The sequence below is a fragment of the Odocoileus virginianus genome, chromosome 22, assembly GCF_023699985.2.
Source record: "Odocoileus virginianus isolate 20LAN1187 ecotype Illinois chromosome 22, Ovbor_1.2, whole genome shotgun sequence".
Taxonomy (NCBI): domain Eukaryota; kingdom Metazoa; phylum Chordata; class Mammalia; order Artiodactyla; family Cervidae; genus Odocoileus; species Odocoileus virginianus.
The window spans coordinates 22,326,335-22,350,552 of NC_069695.1; the positions used below are offsets into that span (position 1 = coordinate 22,326,335).

General features: G+C 45.8%; 1 protein-coding gene and 1 long non-coding RNA gene across 2 annotated transcripts; one reads left to right on the top strand and one right to left on the bottom strand.

The window, feature by feature from the left end:
• Positions 1-10,745: 10,745 nt before the first annotated feature.
• Positions 10,746-17,415, bottom strand: ADCYAP1 (adenylate cyclase activating polypeptide 1). Its single transcript, XM_020895600.2, has 5 exons — positions 16,720-17,415; positions 16,271-16,381; positions 14,001-14,132; positions 13,501-13,599; positions 10,746-12,404 (listed from the first exon to the last, which is right to left on the bottom strand). Exons 2-5 carry the CDS (start codon positions 16,378-16,380, stop codon positions 12,215-12,217), a joined length of 531 nt encoding a protein of 176 aa, XP_020751259.1. The 5' UTR covers position 16,381; positions 16,720-17,415; the 3' UTR covers positions 10,746-12,214.
• On the top strand, positions 14,091-17,790 carry LOC110138515 (uncharacterized). The gene is made up of 2 exons (XR_002314212.2): positions 14,091-16,304; positions 17,413-17,790. It is a non-coding gene; the product is annotated as an uncharacterized lncRNA (long non-coding RNA).
• The last annotated feature ends 6,428 nt before the right edge of the window (positions 17,791-24,218 follow it).

The window sequence follows — 24,218 nt, forward strand, 5'->3', positions numbered from 1 at the left end:
TTCTCATCCTATCAACTAAAGATACGTACACACATCTAGCAGTATGAAGAAATGCAGCAGGGAAACAGAGAAAGGAGCTGGTCCTTCCTTGAAAGATAAGTAGCATTTCCCAGGGGAAAAAAAAGGGCAGAGGAGTGTTCTAGAGAGAAGGCGCCACAGATATAGGGTGATAGGTGTGAAGAAAAAGGAAGGTTAGAGGGAAATTACTAAAGTCATGCTAAAGACTTTGGACTCCATCCAATAGGCCAGAAGAAATATTTTTCAAGCCAATATAAGGAGGTAAGATGACCAGAATTATTTTTCTGGCCATGCCATGTGGCATGTGGGGTCTTAGCTCCCTGACCAGGGATGGAACTCACATCCCCTGCAGTGGAAGTGTCAAGTCTTAACCACTGGACCACCAGGGAAGTCCCCAGAATTTTATTTTAGGTAGCTCTTTCTGGAGGCAGAGGAGAATGACCAGGAAGAAGTAAGTGTAGCCAGGGACTTCCTTGGTGGTCCAGTGGCTAAGACTCCATGTTCCCAATGCAAGGAGCCCAGTTTGACCCCTAGTTAGGGAACTAGATCCCACATGCTGCAATAAAGATCAAAGATCCTGAATGCTGCATAATTAAATAATTTTTGGTTTTAGAAAGGCAGAGCCAAATTGTTAGGACGCTGTTGCAAAAACAGCAAAAGATTATGTGAATATGGAGTTGCATAGAAGATAGGATTGAAAAATCTGTTAAGACTTAGTGGCTGATTAAATAAATAGAATAAGGAGGAGGAAGGTCTTCCCTGGTGGCTTAGCTGGTGAAGAATCCGCCAGCAGTGTGGGATTCCTGGGTTCGATCCCTGGGTTGGGAAGATCCCCTGGAGAAGGGAACAACTACCCACTCCAGTATTCTGGCCTGGAGAATTCAATGGACTATTCCATGGGGTCACAAAGAGTCGGACACGACTGAGTGACTTTCACTTCAAGAAGGAGGAAAAGGAAGGGAAGAATACTCTGAAGTATTTACATTGGGTAACGTGATGGATAACAATGCCACAAGCAGAGAGAAGAAATGAATGCAGATAATGATTTCATATTGAGCTTGGGGTGCCTGGGGAGCTTGGACATCCAGGTGAATATGGCAGCCGGACATTCAGACTCTGACAAGGACTGCACCAAACCATCATAGATGAGATCACCTAAAGCAAAGGTATAGCCCCAGGAGAAAGGCAAGGACAGAACTCGAGACCATCCACATTTAAGAAGGAAGAGGAGGCAATGTGCAAGACTGGAAAAAGAAGCAGATGGTAGGGGGGAAAAAAAAAACAGTAGAGTCAAATTCCTGGAACCAGGAGAAAAAAAAAGTTTTAGGAATGAAGGAGGTGCTATAAAGATGTAACATAGGGCATATGTATGCTCAGTCGTTCAGTCGTGTCCAACTCTTTTCAACCCCATGGACTATAGCCAAACAGACTCCTCTATCCATGGAATTCTCTAGACAGGAGTACTGCAGTGGGATGCCATTTCCTATTCCAGGGGATCTTCCCCACCCAGAGATTGAACCCATGTCTCTTATATCTCCCGGATTGGCAGGCAGGTTCTTTACCACTAGCGCCACCTGGGAAGAGACCACAAAGATACTGGTTTTGGAAAACATGGGACAATATGAAGACATTTCAATACAAATGCAGTTTTAGAAGAAATAAAGACAGCAAGGAATTGAGATGGAAATTTGAAATGAAAAAAAAAGAACATGCAGAAGTAAAGGGAAAGAAACTGAGGGAGTTTTTTGTTCTTGTTTTCAGGAGATGGGCAAAGGCTACAATGAAGTTCAAGGGCAGATGGGCTGGGGATCTTGAGAAGGACTTTAGGAAAAGGAAAGAGAACTGATCAGAAGTGAGTGCATAAGGGATTTCCCTGGCGGTCCAGTGGTTACAACTCCACGCTTCCAACGTGGGGGAGGGAGAGCACAGGTTCAATCCCTGGTTGGGGAACCAATATCCCACATGCCATGAGGCTAAAAAAAAAAAACAGTGAATGCATTATATATCTAACAGATATAGGAAATCATACGTTTATACTCGAGCTGGAGCAAAACAGCCAAGATTTTTCCAAAAGCCCTCAGTAACTGGGATCAGTTGATCTAAGTTTGAGAAAAGTTAATAAGGTAAGTGGTGAAAATAGTCAGGGAAGCATTTAGAGGCCTAGCAGGGTCATTAAACTGATCCAAGATGAGTGAGGAAATAGTGAAGGGAGAAAGAGGCTGGTAGCCTGGGGAAATGAAGCACAAGGCATCAGAAGACTAGAGTGAGACTCCATTGAGTCCTGACTTTGAAAAAAAAAAAAAAGACTTTTTTAGAGCAGTTTAGGTTTACAACAAAATTAAGAGAAAGTTAGAGATTTCTCACATAACTCCTACCTCTACACATGCATAGCCTCTACCATTGTCAACATGGTTCACCAAATCAGTACTTTTTTATTTTTCCACCAATGAACCTACGATACACCCAAAGACCACCGTTTACCTTAGGGCTCACTCTTGTTGTGCATTATGTGAATCTGGACCAAATATAGTGATATTGGATATGGACATTGGTATTATACTAGTGGATATTTATTATAATCTAGAATCTCTTCAGTTTAGTTCAATTCAGTCCCTCAGTCATGTCTGACTCTTTGCAACTCCATGAACCACAGAACACCAGGCCTCCCTGTCCGTCACCAACTCCCGGAGTCCGCCCAAACCAATGTCCTTTGAGTTGGTGATGCCATCCAACCACCTCATCCCTTGTCATCCCCTTCTCCTCCTGCCCTCAATCGTTCCCAGCATCAAGGTCTTTTCAAATGAGTCAGCTCTTCGCATCAGGTGGCCAAAGTATTGGAGTTTCAGCTTCAACATCAGTCCTTCCAATGAACACCCAGGACTTATCTCCTTTAGGATGGACTGGTTGGATCTCCTTGCAGTCGAAGGGACTCTCAAGAGTCTTCTCCAACACCACAGTTCAAAAGCATCAGTTTTTCAGCGCTCAGCTTTCTTCACATTCCAACTCTCACATCCATACATGACCACCGGAAAAACCATAGCCTTGACTAGACGGACCTTTGTTGACAAAGTAATGTCTCTGCTTTTTAATATGCTGTCTAGGTTGTTCATAACTTTTCTTCCAAGGAGTAAGCGTCTTTTGATTTCACAGCTGCAATCACCATCTGCAGTGATTTTGGAGCCCAGAAAATAAAGTCAGCCACTGTTTCCACTGTTTCCCCAACTATTTTCCATGAAGTGATGGGACCAGATGCCATGATCTTAGTTTTCTGAATGTTGAGCTTTAAGCCACTCTTCAATGCCCTAAAAATATCCTGTGCTCAGCCTGTTCATCTCTTGTCTTCCCCTCCTAACCCTGACAACTGCTGATCTTTTTACTGTCTCCATAGTTCTGCCCTTTCCAGAATGGCATATAGTTGTAATCCTATAGTATATAGTCATTTCAGATGGCTTATTTCCCTTGCAGGCATGCTCCAACTCTGCAACCCCATGGACTGTAGCCCACCAGGCTCCTCTGTCCATGGAATTCTCTAGGCAAGAATACTGGAGTGGGTTGCTGTGCCCTCCTCCAGGGGATCTTCCTGACCTAGGGATTGAACCCCTGTCTCCTGCATTGGCAGGCGGATTCTTGACCACTGAGCCACCAGGGACTTAGTACTTTCACTTAGTACTAAGCATTTTCATTCCTTCACATCTTTTCATCTTGGTAGTGCGTTTCTTTTTGATAGTGAATAATATTCCATTGTCTGTATGTACCAACGTTTTTTAACCTATTTACCTACCAAAAAATCTCAGTTGCTCATTTTGGCGATTATGAATAAAGCTTCTCTAAACACACAGTAAAGCGTCTGCCTAAAATGCAGGAGACCCGGGTGGGGAAGATCGATCCCTGGGTGGAGAAGATCCCCTGGAGAAGGAAATGGCAACCCACCCCAGTACTCTTGCCTGGAAAATCCCATGGGAGGAGCCTGGTAGGCTACAGTCCATGGGGTCACAAAGAGTCGGACACAACTGGGCAACTTTATTTATTTTTATTTATTTATTTGAAACATATATGTGCAGGTTTTAGTGTGGGCATACATTTTTAACTCCTTTGGACAAATTTCAAGGAGCCTGATTCCTGAATCTTATGGTAAGAGTATGTTTACTTTGTTAAAAAAAAAACAGTCAAACTGTCTTCCAGAGTTACTCTCCACTGAGCTTTATCACAAGTTTCATGGGTATAAGGAAAGGCAGAGATTCAAAAAAAGTTTCACAGCAGAGCGGATTCTAAGATGCTAGTGGCTTCCCAGGTGGCACTAGTGGTAAAGAACCCACCTGTCAATGCAGGAAGCATAAGAGAAACTGGGTTCAATCCTTGGGTTGGGAAGATCCTTTTGAGACGGAAATGACAACCCACTCCAGTATTCTTGCCTGGAGAGTCCCATGGATGGAGGAGCCTGGTGGGCTGTAGTCCACGGAGTCACAAAAGAGTCGGACATGAATGACGTGACTTAGCCCACACACACACACACACACACACACACACACACAAGATGCTAGTGGTTCAGAGAAGTGACAGCATTAATGGAAAAGGATGGTGAGGACTCCTCCCAGGATATTTCTTAACTATAGTTAAAAGCAGTTACTGGGGTTCAGTTCTACAAGTTTTACAATATTTAAATGTTAAATTTTTAGCAGAGAGTGAAGTCTTTGGAATACTTGGGCAATGGAAGCTCTAATGCCTCCTATTGGTTGGAACCTCTACAGACTAGTTTTAACACTCACCTGGTTTTGACGAAAAGATGTCCAGCCAGCATGAGTTGGGTTCTCATGCCTTGCAACACATACTGATACTACAAACAACAAACAAAACTGACTTAAATGATGCAAGGAATTTATGAGCTGATTTAACAGGAATGTTCAATTCAGGCTTCAGGGTTGGTTTGATTCAAGGGCTTGCTGGTGTTTTCAAAGATGTGTTACTTCTTGTCACTGCTGTCTTTCATGGTGTTGGTTCAGTTGCAAGGCTGGCTTCTTAAATGCTGTGTTAAAAGACAGCATGCCATTCAGAAGGAAAGAAAGAGTTTCCTTCCTAGAAGCTTCCAGAAAAAAAAGAAAAAGAAAATCTCTAATCCCACTATCCTGAAATGGGTCACATGTTAAGCCCTGAACTGTGGTCAGGGGACCTTATACCTGGGAGTGGAGTTTTTGTTGTCTAGTCGCTAAGCCATATTCAACTCTTTGCAACCCCATGGACTGTAGCCTGCCAGAATCCTCTGTCCATGGGGTTCTCCAGGCAAGAATACTGGAGTGGATTGCCATTTCCTTCTTCAGGGGATCTTCCCAACCCAGGGATTGAACCTGTGTCTCCTGCATTGGCAGGCGGGTTCTTTACCACTATGCCACCAGGGAAGCCAGAAGTGGAGTTAGCATTCCATTAAAGGCAAGTCCTGCATGAGGGATGTGTGTCAAGAGCAAATCCAGATAGTGAACAAGGAGAGGACATATGTGTGCGGGTGCACACCACGTTGTCTATTTTCTTTTAGGCTTATATGTAATCCTCCTCCCTGAATTAGGCTTCTGTAATACAAGGCAAAGTTACAGCTAGAAGAAAATAAAATTAGACCAGATGACATCACCTAGCATGATGGTCCACTGCTGTTAAAAAACATCTTTCATTATGTCCCTTTTTCTGTCTATGAACTAACGTTCCAAATCAGATTTCTATAGATGAAGAAACTTCTATTGAGAAGTTTCTTTGGCAGCTGCAGATAACTACTAAGTATCACTTTGAGGGCAGTCCAGGTCCCAGTCTTTGTCTCAAGAAATCACTTTTCCTTTATTCTTGGAAAAAGTATGATTTTCCTGAGACATAAGGTGAATTCTAATTTGGAAATACAGTTCTTCTTTATCATGATGAAAAAATTAAGGCCTGGTAGGTAGCTTGAGTGTATTGCAGTCATTTGCCTACATATGAATTTGAAGTTCATTTTATACTTGAGTGGGTTGCCACTTCCTTCTCCAGGGGATCTTCCCGACCCAGGGATCAAACCCGCATCTCCTGTGACTCCTGGATTGGAGGCAGATTCTTTACCACTGAGTCATCAGGGAGGCCTATAGCAGAAACACGCCTAATTAATTTGGCATTCTTTTCTATGTAGCTTTTCCTGGAGGAAGATCTAGTTTGATTTACAACGAATATCTAATTAACAAGTTAATTTTACTTCCTATATACGCTTTGTAGCCATCCTATTAGACTAAGCAGGGGAATTGTCAAGGTGAATTCTGCAAGTCCTCTGGTTATTTCCATCACTCAAAAGAGGTACTTATTATGTTCCCAGAAGTGTGTTGGGCATTAACGTGCAATTTGTCATCCAGGCCTTCCAGGAGATCATCGAGCTGGGGAGACAAGCCACGCATTTACAAAGCAGTTGAGGAATAGAGCAGAGCAGTGTGGAATTAAAGATTAGAACTAGTGCTGCAGAGAGTAAGGGTTACAGGGGGGGAAAGTGCAAGGACGGTGATGAGAATGAAGAGAAGGTTGCTCAGAGAGGCTGAGGAAGACTCCTATACAAGGAGGTTGTGAGTTGGCCCTAATAGAATATTTAGTTTGAGTAGGTTGAGAAAGGGCATTCCAACCATGGAGGAACTGTGGGAGATGAAAGGAAGCATTCCAGTTTCCAAGACTGATAAGAACCTGTGCTTCTAAAGAAGAAGGATCGTGCTGGTCCAGAGTATGAGGAACTCTGGACCCTGGAACAGGGCAGGCTACCCCAGAACATCAGAGGGTAATGAGAAAGATAAGGAGCTAAAACTACCTGGTTCATGGGAAATGACCGAGGAAGGGTGACCAGTTACAAACCAATCTAGGAAGCCAGGGGTGAGGTGTGGGCTGCAGCAAGAGGAGCAGGCATCTCCCTTCTTCAAGAAGGGTTACAATGGAAGAGAAGAGCTCAGACTTGGTGTTGACTTCTGGTCTTGTAACCTTGCGAGCAGTTCAGTGGAGTGTGAGGTCACAGGGGGGCCTCCAAGTAAAATCATCTTATAAACATCCAGATTCAAGCCAAACGTGGACATGATGCAGTTGCAAGTTGACCTCTGGACCCGAGGTTACTACCAGCTAGCTGCACAGGTTCTATTATTTCATTAATCTCTATAATTTCATGTGATTGAATTATTTAGACTCTATTTACAGGATCACATTTCTTCCAGAAGCTCCTTTAACAAAGAGGTCCAACCAGAATGTAAAATAGTGCTACCTATAGGCTTAGTGACCTAAAGAAAATATTGCATTTTTCCAGGAACCTAATGTCCATCCTAGGAGAACACAGCTTCTTGATGTATTTATTACTGTGTGCAGAGGGCATGGGGACTTTCCGAGTGGCTCAGTGGTAAAGAACTCACTTGCCAATGTGGGACATGCAGGTTCCATCCCTGGGTTGGGAAGATCCCCTGGAGGGTGAAATGGAACCCCACTCTAGTGTTCTTGCCTGAAAAACAGAGGAGCCTGGTGTGTTGCAATCCACAGGGTCACAAAGAGTTGAGGACAAGACTTAGCAACTAAACAACAGATAGCATAACCTGTTGCTCATTAGTAGGAAAAAAAAACCAGTCCCAGCACACGCACATGCCTACATATGTCACCAAATTCTACATTTAGGTAATCTCAAACTTAAGTGCCCATCAATCTAGGGTTTTTATTTAAGATGCAGATCCACTAACTCTAGTGAAACCCTGAAATCTGCGTTATTAACAAGTTCCCCAGGTGATGCTGTTGCAGAAAAATATTCTTTTGAAAAGTACTAACTTAACTCCCACATGTTAGACAGGCTTTCTCAACCAGTGTGCCTGGTCCATTTTACATGTTCAGTAAATATATACTGTATTGAATCAATATGTCCCCAGCCCTAATAGTAGGAGGGCACACCTAATGACTTCTTGGGTACCTAAAGATGCCAATTCCTCCAAGGAGAAGCCATCATTTTGAGTTATCCCACATAAGAGAATACAGAAAGTTGCTATATACATTCACTTTAATTGAAGTCAGCCATGTGTGTTAGTTGCTCAATCATGTCCGACTCTTTTGCAACCCCATGGACTGTAGCCTACCAGGTTCCTCTGTCCACGTGATCTTCTAGGCAAGAATACTGGAGTGGGTTGCCATTTCCTCCTTCAAGGGATTTTCCTGACCCAGGGATTGAACCCAGGTCTCCCGCATTGCAAGCAGATTCTTTACTGTCTGAGCCAGCAGGGAAGCCTCAAAGTCAGCCAATCTGGGGCTTATTTCTGTTTTCTCAACAGTCACTGGCCCTCAACCAAATTATCTTTTTCTTCATTCTTCCACTTAACTCACTAGCACACACTGTATATATATATATATATATATATATATATATATACATATGTGTGTGTACATATATATATATATATATATATGTATATATTCAGCAACTCTGTGGTTGGGAGATGGGGGAAGAGTAGCCGAAGTGGTTCAAAGATGAAGAAAAACTCCTCATCTAGTAAAATCCAATGTAAATATGAATTGAACCATTCATTTTTAAAATATACTACAAATGAGATCTCTAGATCATAGCCTCCTCCTTATATGATTCTGAGTCTGAAATACTGAGCTAAATTCTAAAGATAGTTTTTGAATCCTTGCAGATCTTTGCTGGTCTTTTAGTACTATGGTGACATGTTTATTAATTTATTCATTGTCTACATTAATATTTAGGATGAAAGCTTAAATTAAATTGTATTTGACATGATAAGTGACTTTTAATACATTTTTAAGCCAGAAATAGCGAGGGCTGCAAAATAAACACTACTGAGAAATTTATGGAAATTTCATATGAAGCTTTTGCTTTAAAGTTTGTTAATATGATTAATAAAACAATCCAAAAATGACTTTTCACATTTTGTCCTAGCCTTCAAAGGACATTTTCTTTTAAAGATATTGAATTAACTCTTTATGTGTCTGTGCTCAGTCACTGGATCTTGTCTGACTCTTTGCAACCCCAAGGACTGCAGCCCACCAGGCTCCTCTGTCCATGGAATTTTCCAAGCAAGAATACTGGAGTGGGTTGCCATGTCCTTCTCCAGGGCATCTCTGGACCCAGGGATTGAACCCACATCTCTTCAGTCTCCTGCACTGCAGGTGGGTTCTTTACCACTGAGCCACCAGGGAAGCAACTCTTTGCTTACTCATGTTCTTTTTCCTTCTGCCCAAAGTATTTTAACCTGAGATAGTTGTCTGCAGACCTCCAAACATATTTTTAAACCTCCAAAGTTAAGTCATTTTTATACAGAGTTTTATGGAGACCAATTTAATCTGCAGAGTTACTTATAAAAGAACAATGTCAGATTGCTATTTTAGAAGTGTAACTAATACCCAAGAACTATCTCCCACCATTGAATAGCAACTTTCTGAATACTTAGCAATGCATTTACACACTAGGGGGTGGAAATTAATCTAAATTCAGCATCCTATAAAGGTTCCAATATCTTTGCCTATTTATGAACTTAATATCTTCTTTGGCGTCTCCATCTGAGTAGCTACTTTAAATTTTTAGTCAAATTCAGTAATTCATCAAGTAGATATTAAAGTACAATTTATGAAAATACATAATTAGATATTCCAGACATGAAAAATCCTCTGGTTGCTAAAGAAAATATAATACTAAGTGATTTTAAAGTAGTTACTTCCTGAATGTCTTTTTTTTCCCACACATTAGACGAAGTTGCATTGTTTATAAAAATTTATTCATACAAATTTTACACACTTTATATAACAGTTATCAAAGACCTAGTTATAGATATCATGTGTGTAATAATACTTGGGTAAGATGTTTTTATAATCAGTTGCACACAAAATAAGAGCTTCAAGACTAACATCTACCTAAATTATCACTATATCATAAATCTGCTCCAGGTTAGTAAGGCTCTTGGCATTTCTAAAAAGTATACAAAAGATTAAACTGGGTGATCACTGTAAATGCTTGCAACTAGCCACGGGAACACTAAATTAGACTTCATAAAGAAAAGGTTAACTAGCGGCCTATTTCACCACTAACAGCTGACACAAATACAGAAAACTGCCCGTTATCCAAGAAACAAATAATTAAAGACTAAAATGCAAGCCAATGTGTTGCAGCATTGTAGGGCCACTAAATAGCCATCTGTGAATCGTGGCGATTTAAAAGGCGAAGAAAGGCACTGAAGCTGCAAACCCCATCCTGTGTCACATTGCCCGAGGAGACTGCAGAATTAAAGAAAGATTGATTCCGTACACAGGACTGAGGCACAGATCGAAGGCCTCTGTGCTTTCACTGTTTGCAACGTGATCTCCGGGCAGCATCCATCCCACCTGGGGAATGCAAATCCAAGTCTGTTTTCTCTGATTTATGACTCCATACTGATCAAATCCGTAAAGGAAAAGGAAAGTTCCTTGACATGCTAATTTTTAATCTTTTCTTGTTTATTTTTTGTGTGTTTTTCAAAAGAACTTGTGCCTGAAATTTGGGGAGTTTGGCTGGCTGGTTTGCCTGCTGTTGCTTGATCTGGTTGCTGGGTAAAGGTTTCTTTTGTTATAGAGATTACCTGACAGGTTCAAGAAATTGACAGGAAACAGACAGACATGCTTTCTGTAGCCAAGAAAGAATACAAGGGGACATTCTCAGAGCCTGTTGAAGCTTGCTTACCTCACTCTTGACCACAAATACAAGATAGTACTCATACATATGAAGATGAGGTTTAAATGATTTATCAGTTAGTACAACTGAGCAACATGTGAACACTACACATTCTAATATCACAAAGGTTGGTTTTATGAAATAAATTTTACTAAGCAATAAGCCATAAATGTAGAAAAATACATTTTACCTACAAACTCAATCAACAAGAAACAAAAGATTCATATATAGTGCATAATTACTTAGTGGTAACCACACAAGGGTTCCTACACTTTACAATAAGTGCTAGCATCAAACAACAGAAAAAGAAGCATTCACAAGTTTAAGAAGAGTGAATAAAAAATGGCAAACAGTACTTAAACAGTGCGAGAAGGTGGGAAAGAGGAGTCTTCAGAAAAACCACGGAAGAAAAGGGAGGCTCCTACCGAGCAGGGTTCAAAGGGGAGGATCCTGGCCATTTCACAACATGAGCAGCATGGACAGCACTGGAGAAAAACACATTGTACTTTGCATCCATTTCCAATACCCAGCGCCCAAAGTCAGGCAGGCAGGGGACCTATGGTGGGACTGGGCTTACCGCCAGCCCCCAGGCCTGGGGCTGCCTGCAGCCAGTCCCTCTCCAGGGTTCTCCCCCTACTGCCTTATGCTCTGGCTATTCCAATATTCCCACTTTGTTCCAATTGCCCTAACCTTGGGATACTGGGGTCCCTGGAAGTACAGAAAAGAGAGCTTCCTATTCAAGTCTCTCTTCTCTGTAAAGTCCCCCAACTCCTCCCCCAGGGAGTGGTATGAATTCTGGGGAGAAGCACAATTTAGATCCAGCTGTTGTTTTATCAGGAGAATTTCCTTGTGGGCTGAGAGTCTGAAGAGAGACAAACACATAAAAAGAGAGTCAAAGAAAGCAGAAGTATTGGCATTGCCACCCAGCAAGGGGTAGACAGAGCCTCAGTTGAGTTCAGCTGGGATTGAAGCAGCCTGTCCCAGAGACTCCCTGGGAAAGAAAGACCTTCAGCAATCCTCCCAAATCATTACCTCAAAGTCTCCCTGGAGCAGGGCATCACTGTTTATGTACAGTAGCAAATGGTCAGTATTAATATCTTCAGGCCTATCGTGGATAAAAATACTATCCTTTTAATTCCAGTTTACAAAAATAGGAGTAATATTCAAAACAATGATTGTCTATTTTTCTATTTATTTTATATAAAAACAAACAGCTCAGGCGAATCTTCAATCCTTGTGCACATTATATGAACGGCTCTCTATTATACTTATATATATATATACTCTTTATATATTTGTAATATATATGTCAATATCAATAATTGGTCCACAAAGTATATCTGTGCATTCTCTAGTGCTTCGTAAAAAGAAAAACATTATTATCAAAATATTCATTTAATGGCTTGACTTCATACATAAATACATGTGGGACAGAACACAGGAGCGATGACAGTTCGGTCAGTTGGGAAAAACGACTTCTCATTGGGTCAGGGCTGTATACACAGGATAGCTGGTAACTCGCCGCTACAAGTATGCTATTCGCCGTCCTTTGCTTTTAACCCTTTGTTTATACCTTTTCCCTAGGACAGCCGCCAAGTATTTCTTAACAGCCATTTGTTTCCGGTAGCGGCTGTAGCTGTCAGTGAAGATGCCGTCCGAGTGGCGCTTGGAGAGCGGTTCCGAGTCGTCGTCCGCGCCGCCGCCCGGGGTCCCACTGCAAGGAGAGGGGTCGGGAAGAGGGTGGCGGGACGGGAGACACCCGGTGAGTAGACGCGGGGTGAACAGGCAGACCCCACCCATCGAGGGAATCTTCGCAGAGGGCGCGGGCTCTCCGCGCCCAGCGCGCCGCCCTGCCCCGCCAGGGAGCAGTCGCAGGGAGGGCGGCGATGAGAATCCTCGCTACTCCCTCCCCATCAAAGATCTCGGGGCACTAAGTCCTTATAGGATGGGCCTGGGAAGAGGTCCCGGGCCAAACGCAAGCGATTTAAGCCTAATCCTTCTCCAAACGCTGCCCTCTCAGATCTGACCATCAGTGCTCTTGCGCTCAATTGTCCTAACCGTTCCCGGACGCCCCCACCCCTGCAGAGAGAAAAGCACCAAAGAGCCCTGAATTTCCCGTTGGCTGTTGCCGTGGAGTTTACATCGATCCCGCAATTCCTATTCAGAGGGGAGCACTGCTCTCCTACGCGCTAAGTTGAAAAACGTGATAATAATACAAGTCGACAGGCTGCAGGCAATACTTTTCATGACATGAATTATTCAGTGCGGAAAACGTATTCTGGTGTCCCATGGGCTCTATTAAAACGTTGCCTTCTGGTGAGAGAAGCTCCCGCAAATCCTGTGCTTTGGGTTTGTCTGGCACGAGCAAAAACTGTTTGCTTCCTTAAGTGTCCAAATGTGAGGATTTGTTTGTTTCGATTTGAATTTAACAGCGAAAGAAATGTGAGGAAAGAAAACGTCAATCGTCCCAAGAAACTTGAAGGTTTTGATGGCCTGGAGAGGATGACCTCTTTTTTTTTTTTTTTTTTTTTAATTATTCAAAACGGATCAGACTTCCCGGTTTTCCTGCCCGCTTCCCTCCTCGCCTCATTACCGAGCTCTCTGGCCAAACTTCTGGCGCGGTCCGTAAACCTTAGCCTGTGGCAGGGGGCTGGCCCTGTAGACCCTGCGGCGCAGACGCACCCTCGGCCCCACTTGCACGCAAGGACGTAGAAGCAGCCCCGCCCTCCCAGCGCGCGCGGCACACCCACCCACCGCGGCGCGTGCGCGCGCGCCATCACGCGCAGATTAACTCTTTCGCAAACTCTTACCCCAAGCCCTTGGCCATGAGCGTCTGCAGGTATCTCCTGGCGGACAGCTGGTCCAGCACTTTGCGGTAGGCCTTATTAAGGATCCCGTGGGCGACATCTCTAACAGGGAGGCAAAGTGCGCGCCCGGGGGTCACTGACTCAGTGCCCAAGTGGCAGCCCCAGGTCCCCCGCTAGTCACCCGGCGCTCCGGAAGGCACTAGGGAATAACTCTTGGGATGTTCCCGTGAGTGCCAGGAACCAGAGTTCGTCCTGCCCTCCCTGGACCTCAGGTGTGAAGCCAGGCTGGGGCGCGCACTCACTGCCGCTCCTTGGGCCGCAGACCTTTTGGTCCCCATGCGGCCCTCCTGTCCACACGAACCGGCCCGCTTCTAACTTTCTCTCACTCTCGTGGGGACCAGCCCGGGAGAAGAGAGACTGAAGGGCTTTTATGAAAAAGCATCTACTCGATGGGCCATCCCCTGCCCCTTTCTCCCTCCCAGTGCCCGGCTGCGCGGCGGTACCTTTCCTCCGCGGGGTAGTAGAGCGCGTAGGCGTCGCGCAGCGCGGAGGCAGGGCTTCCCACGCCCGGCGGCTCCGAGTCGTAGACGTCCTGCTGCGGGTTTCCGTCCTCGTCGTACACCTCGTCCTCCGGCCTGCAGGGGTAGCCAGGGGGCAGAAGGAGTGGTCCCTAGGGTCCTTCCCCGCCTCTGCGAGGACCCAAAGACCCATAGGGGCTCTCACGAGTTCCTTCTTCCAAAAGGCGCCCCTCGGAGAACTGTCTCTTCTAGGACGGGCGTAGGAGGAAACGACACCCAACAGAAATTCCCACCCCTCCTCTAGGGGGCCAAGGGTCGCCGTGCGGGGGCCACGGCCTCAACGGGCACTGGGAAGCCCAGACGTCTCCGCCAACCTCGCACACCTGGCCGCCGGGGAGGACCGTTCCTACCCCCGGCCTGGTGCTGGAGCCTCCCACACAAGCAGCGACGGGCAGAGACGGGAAAGGCCCTGGGAGAGAATCGCCGGCCAACCAAGGACTGGATGGGGAGAGGCCCGGAGCCAGAGGGGGTGGATGGCTGGGGAGTCCGGCGGCCAATGCCGGCAACCACCCCCACCCAGCCTCCGAGCCCAGGGGAGCCCTTCCCCGCGCAGATGTAGGTCACGGAGAACCTCCGGCTTCTATTTCGGGAGGGAGAGGATCTGGCGAGAACATGAATAATAGATGCCCCTAAACTTAGCCTGTTTGGCAACGGCTCATTCCGTGGCGTGCACGCGCCCTCCGGTGCGTCTTGCCCGGAGAAACTACCAGGCACACGAGACTTTGAAAATAGCTCGGGGTGAAACCGGGCTTTTAAGTCCACTAAGTCGATAGTTAGCGCTCATCAGTTAGTGGTGGCCGGGCGGCGGGACGACGTCTCAACCCCGAGGGAAAGGGAAAGGGTCAATAGGGCACCAAAAGCCAAAGATCTCCCAGTCGCTCTTGCCCACCGCCTCAATCCCTGATAGAGGACGGGAGAGGTGGGTGAATAAACAAACCCCCTCGCTTTCGGCCGCTGGAGAGACTCGCAAAGCAGCTCAGGCAAGTAGCGCTCTTTAGGAGGATCGGTCATATTCGTTCCTCCCCTCGCCTTTCCTCCATCCCTTGGAGAGGTAGGGGCAAGGCACGCACAGCAGCGGGCCCGCCCCACACCCAGCCTTTCCTCGGCGATGAGCCTCTCTGCCCTTGCCCCGCTGCCCGGAGTCTCCAGGTCTTTCTGGGCACCTGCACCCCTACTCCGTGCCGAAATGCTGAATTCTAATACCGAAGCCAGAACCCACCTCTCCGGCCAAATCAGTGGCCAGCGACCTCTGAGGACATCTCTCTCGGTAGCGGCTCAGAGGAGCAGCTTTGCGCGGGCAGAACGCGCGCTCCTCGCCTCCCGGAGCCGGGTGCGCGGCGGAGCGCGGATGCTGCGCCGCGCTGCGAGCTTCCACTCGCCCACGGACATGCCCGGAACTCTGGGGCTGCGGCCGAGAACCCAGGCAGCACCGACCGATTAGAAACCAGGAATTAAGAGGGGGCGGGGAGGGGAAAGGCAGGGTTACTGCAGCCTTGGGTGGGCAGGACTACCCTCCCAGCACTGCCTGCCAGCTGGCTTTCTTTTCCTTCTTTGCATCTGTTTCATCTGTGTCTCCCCCTCCCATCTTTGTTTCCCTTCTCACAAATCGCTTTTCAACTCTACCCGGCCCGCACTCCCCCTCCCCAAGACTCTAAAAGCAGCTGGAAAACCTATCACTTGAGAGAAAGCTCTTTCAGTGGAAAGAATTCGAACTGAGGTGAGGGGGAGAGCCGGAGAGAGCGGGGGAGACCCCGCACCAATAGCCTAGAACAAGCCGTAACAAAGCCAAGTCCACGGGACTGTCACTCTCAACCCCCCAACCTGGCTGCGGGAGCCAAAGTTCTCGGAAGTCGAGCTAAGATTCGGAGAAAGAAGTCAACTCAGGGCCCTGCCCAGCCCCCCTCCCAGGGGAGGGGTTGGGGGAGGGGAGGTTTCTTCGGCCGGTTCGAGGTGCGCTTGCTTCACCCGGGACCCCGGGGCTGCGGTGGGCTGGGGGAGGGGCGCCGAGCCCGGGAGGAGTCCAGCCCAGATCCCCCAAGTGACCGGCGACCGGACCCAGGCTGCTGGCGGCGCAGTGGGGGCGCATGGGGAGACGGCGGTAGCCGGACCGAGGAACTGCAGGAGGGCGACCGCGAGGAGGTGTCGGGGGGACGACAAGTCCCAGCCTCCGCTCCGCTCCGGCGGGCAGCACCTACCTGATCCCCGGGAACCGGAGTCCGGCGGCGGCAGGTGAGCCGTAGACGCTGCTGTGCATCAGGATCCCGTAAACGAGCAGGGCCAGCCTCGCTCCGCTACACATGGCCATTCTGCGCAGGACGGGAAAAAGATCACGCAGCAGTCCCAACGCCCCTGGCCTTCCACCACCCCCACCCCCACCCCCGACCCCCTAGAAACTCCTCGAACTGGGGGAGGCCCAGAGCTCTGCTCCGACTCCCAGGGTTGAATCCGGCTTAATGATAGCCGGCTGGCCCCACCACTTCCTTCTCGATATAGTTAGAAAATACGCCTATATGTATACAGTGCCCTGTAACTCGCCAGAGCTGGCGCCAGAAAAGCTAACCCGTACCCCGATGCCAGCAAAAGAATTAGCAATCAGGTGAGTTGTTTGGTGAGATTTTTTCCCTCCTTGCCATCCAACTCTTACCGCTGCCAGGAGAGGGTTTGCTGCCAAGTAGGACGGCGGGCAAAGGGCTTCTCCAAGTTTGTGCGCTGCAGTCACAACCCAAGAGGCATCGCCGTCTGGCGTTAGCGTCTGAGCAGAAGCCGCAGGAACGAGCCGGAGCCGCGGGAGGAGCTGGAGGACTTGTTTGCGGAGTCCTGTTATTCTGTTCAAAAGTTTGCCGACGCTCGGAATTAGGACGGAGCGTGACACCGAGAGAAGGGGGGCGAGGGGAGAGATGGAGAAGGAAGAGGGAGGAGGCGAGGAGTTGAGTGGGGGTGGGAGACAAAGTGGCCTGAAGTCCACCGAGAAGAAAGAAGTGATAAGGAAAGAAGGAAAGAGAGCGAGAAAGAGATAGGGCCTCGGCGAAGTCGGCGTATGGGGCAGCCGCCCAGCCAGGCAGCTTGAGCAGGCAGCGCCTTCGCTGCTCAGAAGTCTCTCTGGCTGCGTCTGAAGCTGCGGTTTCTTCTACTGCTGCCGGTGGTTATTACAGAGGTGACCAGCCCTCTGCTCCTATTTATCTGGGCAGTTAGCAGAAATCTATGTGAACGTGGTTTCAGAAGAGACTTCCTTGTCAACATCTGTCTTCCTGTTGGCCTTTTAAGTACAGAATATTTTGTTGCACTGTTGCGCTCCGATTTTTATACGTGGAATGACTTCCTTTTTTTTTTTTTTCAGTCACGTAATGATCGGGTATCAGAAAAAGACGTCAGCATCCTAGTCCCTCAAGGAACATATTAACTATCCCCTGCTGTCCTCTTGGATGAGATCCGGAGTCATCGACTTCTCATAAACACCTTTCACTCATACTGTACAATTTTAAAGGAATTTAATTACCTTGATGGTTTTCAGTTTTGCCCACTTCTGAAGGATGGGTAAAGAATTCATAGAATCTTGAGAATGGTTGGTTTTTGTTTTTTTTTTTTAATGTTTTTAACTATGTCTCTCTTGTTTTCTTTTTGCTTTTTCATCAAGCCCCAGCAATCAGAGCTCTGGGCTCTGGAATTAAAGCACCATCAAGCTCTCCTATTAATAAATTTAATTTAGATCTCCTAATTTCTTGCCTATGTTCTTTTAGATAGACAATTAAATGTGGGAGTCGTTTTGTTTCTAAAGGGAAGTCTTGGAGGATTTTCAGTAAATCGCTAATGAGTCTGGCTGTGGTTGACAGTCTGGCTCTGAGTGGAATTGATTAGTTATAGATTAGAAGAAAGAGTCTTAAACGGGGCCTACGGCGCTGTCCCGGCTCGGAGTGCTGAACTATTTGGTTGCAGATGCTGCAAGCGTTGAAAATTGCTACTAGTTTAATGTTTCACCAGAGCCTCTAAATCGGAAGATTTGGTAGTGGCACCCTTATAATGTGGCAATTCATTGTCCAAATACCCCCCACTGTTTAGATATGTCCCTCCCTTGCAGTGTCCACGAATGCCCTTAATGGTGACAACTGTCTGACCCCTGCCTTTACTGTGGGAGGAAAGAGCATTCTATGTCTGCCCTTTAGTTCTGGTTTGGGGATCTCTACATAGCCTATTTGGACACCTTCACACATTCTGTGGCTCTTACTAATGTTAACAATGAAATGGTGAAATTGTATTTTACAGAAAAGCTGAAATTTTAAGAATTCAGAAGTGAGAAATATGTTTCCCCATTTATTTACAACTTGAGTTCTGTGTGAGGAAAGGCAGACAGACTGGAAAAGCATGATGATACCCAGGACAAGCTCACTCCCTGAGGGTTTCCAACAGGAATCCCTTCCATGGGGGTGGCTAAAAATGTTTCACTGAAAATGAGGCGGAAAGAGGAAAGCCCAAAGGGAACACCACATCCACCCAGAGGCTTCCAAGGCCTGGAGTTATTTAAGAAGATCCGTAAATTTCTACTCCAGTAAGAGAACTCAGGTCTGTTTCTTTTAAAAGGGAAGCAGGGCCATCGATAACCATTAGTGTGCATTTTAATTATTTGGATCTTAAACAAAAATTAGAGGAAATGGCAATTTCGTGGGAGTGCTTCCTGTTACTATGATTTAGATCTAACATTTAAACAAGCTATATTAGTTCTGCATGCTTCTTCTAAGACAAAATTATAATGCTTCTTATTCTCAATGCCTTTCCTGTTTATTGGAGATTTAGTATTTTCTCCAAGATGACAAACTTTAGATTGCTTCGTTCTCGCCACGAATGGCCAGAAACTGTCACTTCTTCTTAGTTTATTCCTGGGAATACTCAGATTGCCCATTTGCAGTAAAGATTAAAACCACGTCTACACGGGAATGGATCGCTTTTTCTCCACCTCCTGTGTTCACGGATCTGGGCTGCAGTGTTTACATGCGTGTTCTCCGTGTCCACCTCTGCTTCTGGGTAAGCTCGCACACGAAGAGCCAGCGGTGAAGACACGACCGGATAATCCAGAGGAGATAATCCAGCTCTCTCACTAAAGCGCCCGCAGCTATTACCGACTGTGGCTTTCCTGTCTTCCGCCTCGCTTCACGTCAAAGGTGAACCCGATTAAAATCCTTCCTCTTCCCTCCCACGCGAATTCTGAAATGAGTTCAATCTGTAGAAATATCTGAAAATTTCCAAGACTCCTGGTACCGGTTCACGGCTCAACTTGAGTCAAGGGGGCCCCCGTGTGGGGAGTTTGTTGACTTCACGGCCTATTAAAGGGGGAAACCGCAAACACCATTAACTTCGTGCGGAGGATGCCGGACCCCCTCCACCCATACACACACACACAAGAACCCGACCTGCGCCTCTGGTTCACGAAGCCTGTGCCACCGGACTGTTCTCGGCGTGGATCCTGTGAGGGCAGACCTCAGGATCCCGCGCCCCAGGATTACCAGCTCCCAGGCCCGAACCCGTCCCCTCAAGTGAAAGGCTAAGAAAATGTGACATTCTTGGCCACTGAATTTCAAAAAAAACAAAGCTTCCGAGACCCACGCACTGCTCAACACCATCCAAAGACCCGCCCAGCCCCGACCCACAGATGTCTGGGGCAATCGAACCCGGGATGACAGGGTCGTCCTGCAGAACTTTCCTCCCACTGAGCATCTCCAGTTAGGCGAGTTTTATGTCCCACGGGCAATTATCGTGTTCTCGAAAGTTCCTGAGCCGCTGGGAGAGGAGATGCTGGGAAGGCTGAGGAAGAGAAGAATCTAGAACCTTTGGACCCGGCTTCAGAACTTCATGGGTCTGGGGCTGCTCCGCTGCTTCGGCAGACCCTGGGCGCGAGCGCAGGCCCTTCCTGCTCCCTATTCGATGGAGAGGAATAGGGATAGGGGGCGACCGACGTCTCAAAGACCAAAACTACCCCCGGTGCCCAAGAGTGGCCGTTTGCTTGAAACCTCGGGAGTGGTCTAATTAGAACATCAATGCTGCTTTCGGCGGGGGTGGGGAGGGGACCTTGTGTGTAGGGGTTTGGGGATGCAGAGAAGAGTAAGCGCGCATCATGCCCAGGATGGAGAGACCCAGAGTCACCACGCGAGGTGACCGGGGGTCCCGGCCAGGGCCGCGCAGGAGACCGCGGCGGCAGACGTGGGCTCGTTTACTCACTGCATAAGCAAAGAAGAGAGAAACATCAGATCGCCCAAGTGTAACTGACAGGGACACAGGGAGAGGGGGAGGGTCCGAAGAGGGGACTCGAAGTCAGAACTTCCTGTTTATAAATAACGCAAAGCAACGTCGATCTTCTCTCCAATAGCCCCACCCCTTACCCTCAACGTTCACCAGACCAGGTAGAAGGATTCCCAGGCTGCTAAGTTTCTTTCCCGACTGTGGAAGCGAAGAATGGCCTGCAACTGGAATCATGTTCGATTAGAAGAACTGGTGGTACCGCGGAAATCTTCCACCTGAACAGTCTCACGGAGGTCTCTTGGAGAGTCAGAGGGCAGGCAGTTTCCGGCTAAGTCGGGACCTACCCAGTAGAAACTGGAAATATTTGTTGGAATGTATGTTGGTGTTTGATCAAAGACCTTGAATTTGAAATCCGTAATGTATCAACTCCTTGTGTCCCATTCATCCTTAGGATATGAAAGCATTCAAACTTCTGGTCTGAAATGGTGGATGCTAGATAGCTACAAGTCAGACTAACACTTCCCTAACTTGTTTTCCCTGGTCACAGACATATCTGTCTCCTCGAAGTGTCAAGCCTTGACTCCTTAAACAGCTCTCGATTTTAAGGAACACTTGGGCCCTTGAAAAAGTGTGGTTTGTATTCAAAAAGGAGGAATATGTCTAGTCTATGACAGAGTTTGAATTTGCACATGGCTTCATAGCATTGGTGAAAACAAGACTCATTTTCCTAGGATAAGACTTCCACTACTTTCCTTCTAGCCTAGCTACTCATCCTGCACAATTACCATGCATTCATTTTTCCTTTCTTGGCTGTATACAGCTCTCCCCATTGCTGTGTACCACCACCAACCGCACCCCCTACCCCATGGATTTTTTTTTTAACCACATGAAAGGACATGTTTACACACATTATCTTCATACATTCCTAGTATAAATAACATTAAACCAGATTGGGAAAGTCTTATATTTTCATTCCATTATTTCTATTCAGTACCTAGCTAGGAACCAGGCTACAGTAAGCTTCTTCAGTGAGCAAGCTCCTTGCAAAACTTCCTCCTCTCTTATGAGTGACAAGAGTAAATTGCAACCACTGTATTCAATTTCACTGAAACTTTTTCTCTTCTGACTCTTCTGTAAATGTGATGACTCATGACTCACTTCATACCGATTATACCTGTAGGGAACCCCAAATGTTCTGCAGTGGAACATCATGACCATCATTTACTGGACTGCCTGCATCATGCCTCTCTGAACTCACGATGTAGAAAGGAGCTGATGAGCTTAGCCAGAATGTGTCATGGCTTCTCTGACCTTCAGAACTTGGTGCTTCACCCACTCTGAAAACAGTCAGCCAAGGGAAACCTTTCCAAACCACATGAACAAAAGTATTCCTCTCGATTCAAGAATAGAATTGCATGTTCACAAAGCCAGGAAATTTTGCTAGTTTTTTCTTCTTTCTTTTCTTCTTTTTTTTTTTAATTAAACTTTTTATTTTCTATTGGCATATAGCCGATTAACTATGGTGTGATAGTTTCAGGCAGACCGTAAGGGAACTCAGTCATACATATATGCCAGTTGTTTTAAGACAAAGCAGATGCTCAAGAAGCAAAAACTGGGCCCGAACCTTTGCTGCCGGTTTGGGTGATTTCAACTGCCTCGTGTATATGGTTCTTCTAAGGCCTGGTTCTCTAACCATAGTTTACTGGTGACGGGATTCAGGGCACGCAGCCCCAAATATGCCACTTTGGCATATTGATTATTTTGAATTAAAGCTACTTAAGAAACAGCTGGTGCAAGAAAAACACTCTGAGCCTCCTTTGTCACCCTGAAAGCAGGAAATAAATCTGCTATGTGAAAGGTACCCTCCCTGTCCCAGGAAGTAGAAGGGGCATGTTTATCATCAGAGATAGAGAATTGAGGGCCAAGAAGGCTATATAAACAAACCTTGTTGCTTCTACGCTAATTTACTACCCAAATCCAAACTTCTTTTCCTGTCAATTTCTCACTAATTTATTTATTTTCTTTATCTGGAAGGTATAAAACTTCCTGCTTTGGTTTTATGTTGCGGTTGTCATTGAGTTACTAACTCTTGTTCTACTCTTTGTGACCCCATGGACTGCAGCATGTCAGCCTTCCCTGTCTTTCACTATCTCCTGGAGTTTGCACAGATTCATGTCCATTGAGTCGATGATGCTATCTGAACTCGTAGTCTTGTAGTCTCTTGTACTCTTCTTATCGTCTCATATTTCTATGCACTTCCATACACACGAATTAAATTTGGATTTTTTTCCTTTTGTTAATGTCTCTTACGTCAATTTAATTAACTCAGCCAAAGAACCTAGAAGGGAAGAAAAGAAGGGCTTCCCTCCCCATCCTGGGTACCAAATACATATACCCCACACTTCACTGTGCAGCATCTTCCAGATTCTCCTGAGATTTCCAGAACATGTCCTCTTAAAAACCAAGAAGAAGGAAGTCTGTCTACTTCAGCGTTAATATTCTGCTCATATAAGTCTTAAATGCAGGAAGAAAAGCTTGGATAGGATCCAGGAAACCCAATATCTTAAGTTAGTTTTTGTGACAGCCTCTGAAAAAGTTTGAAGGAAGATCTGTGTGCAAAAAAAAAAAAAAAAGAAGAAGACTTTTTTGCATAAATCAAAAAGGGATATTGCTGTGTGAATTCATAGCATCCCAAACCTCTGTTCTTTGGATTCAAACTCAGCCTTATCTATCTGTGAATATAGGCCTGTTTGTAATAACTTTGGAGCTTTTGTTTTTCATTATCCTTATTACTAGCACCTTGTGTTAATAATACTATCTCTGCAAGTACTTTTTAACCAATCCTTCTCTCCACCCAAACATACAGGCATGATTTAATTTTTAAAAAAAAACTATCATCTGCTTGAAATGCAACTATATTTGCCATGAGTTTACTATTTTAAAGCTTCAATTATTGTTTCTTTAAATTATTTTAAGTCCTTCCTTCCAAGGGGGCTGCATGATTTTGCTCCTTACCAGTCAATATCAGTAATAGCAATACAATAGCAAAAATAATTCTCTATCGAACACTGACTATGATCAGTGTTTCATTAGAGTTATTTCTTTACCCTCAAACAATCTCATTCTAGATACTACTACTAATCCATTTTACAGATGAGAAATTAAGACTCCAAGTGCTTCGGTAACTTACCCAAAGTCACACAACTGCTACACTGTTGTTAGGGAAATTAAAATGGAGGTAGTCCTGTTCAGGAACAGATCGGAGCAGGCCTCTGACCTGCCTGAACACTACCGAGATAGATGTGCCTGCCCGAGAGCTCACCTATTGCTACTAGCAAGTCACAGTGCATTTTTGATAAGAGAGGAAGTGAGGCTTGGAATTATCTCAAGCCCCTGGAGCCCTACCAGCCCCCCAGGGTCTGGAAAATCTTGTGACTCACAAAATGAAACAAAGAGCATTATAAAGAAAAAAGATAAAGTAAACCTAGTGCAAATTGATGATGATATCAGTTTTTACCCTGGGATTACAAGCGGGAGTCCCCCAAACTACAATCTGAAGTCTTACCTATGGGATGGACACATCACCAGAGACTCCAGATTGCTGTTAACCAGGGACTTCTCAGCAGTTTTCAAGTCTGGGTATTTGTTGGTCAGCCCAATTTGGTGATGTATGTGCTGTTACTTTTCTCTATTGTTTTTATTTCTCTTCTTTTAATGATTGTACGTTGAAATTAAGTCAAATAATCCTCTACCAAATATTCAAACTGTTTACTGTGTGCAAGTCGTTTCTTTTGTAACAAATCCCTTCAAACCTAAAGCAAAAGTTAAACTTTGAGCAAAGTAGAGATTCAAAGTCTCAGTGACTTCAGACAGTACTGTATTATACTAATATATAGACAGTATATATCATACTAG

Excerpts from the sequence above, each read along its gene's own strand:
- ADCYAP1 (XM_020895600.2), bottom strand. The coding sequence starts at position 16,380 with ATGGCCATGTGTAGCGGAGCGAGGCTGGCCCTGCTCGTTTACGGGATC. Across the intron at positions 14,133-16,270 it reads CTCCGGTTCCCGGGGATCAG|GCCGGAGGACGAGGTGTACG; the intron begins GTAGGTGCTGCC and ends CTACCCCTGCAG. Across the intron at positions 13,600-14,000 it reads TACTACCCCGCGGAGGAAAG|AGATGTCGCCCACGGGATCC; the intron begins GTACCGCCGCGC and ends CCTCCCTGTTAG.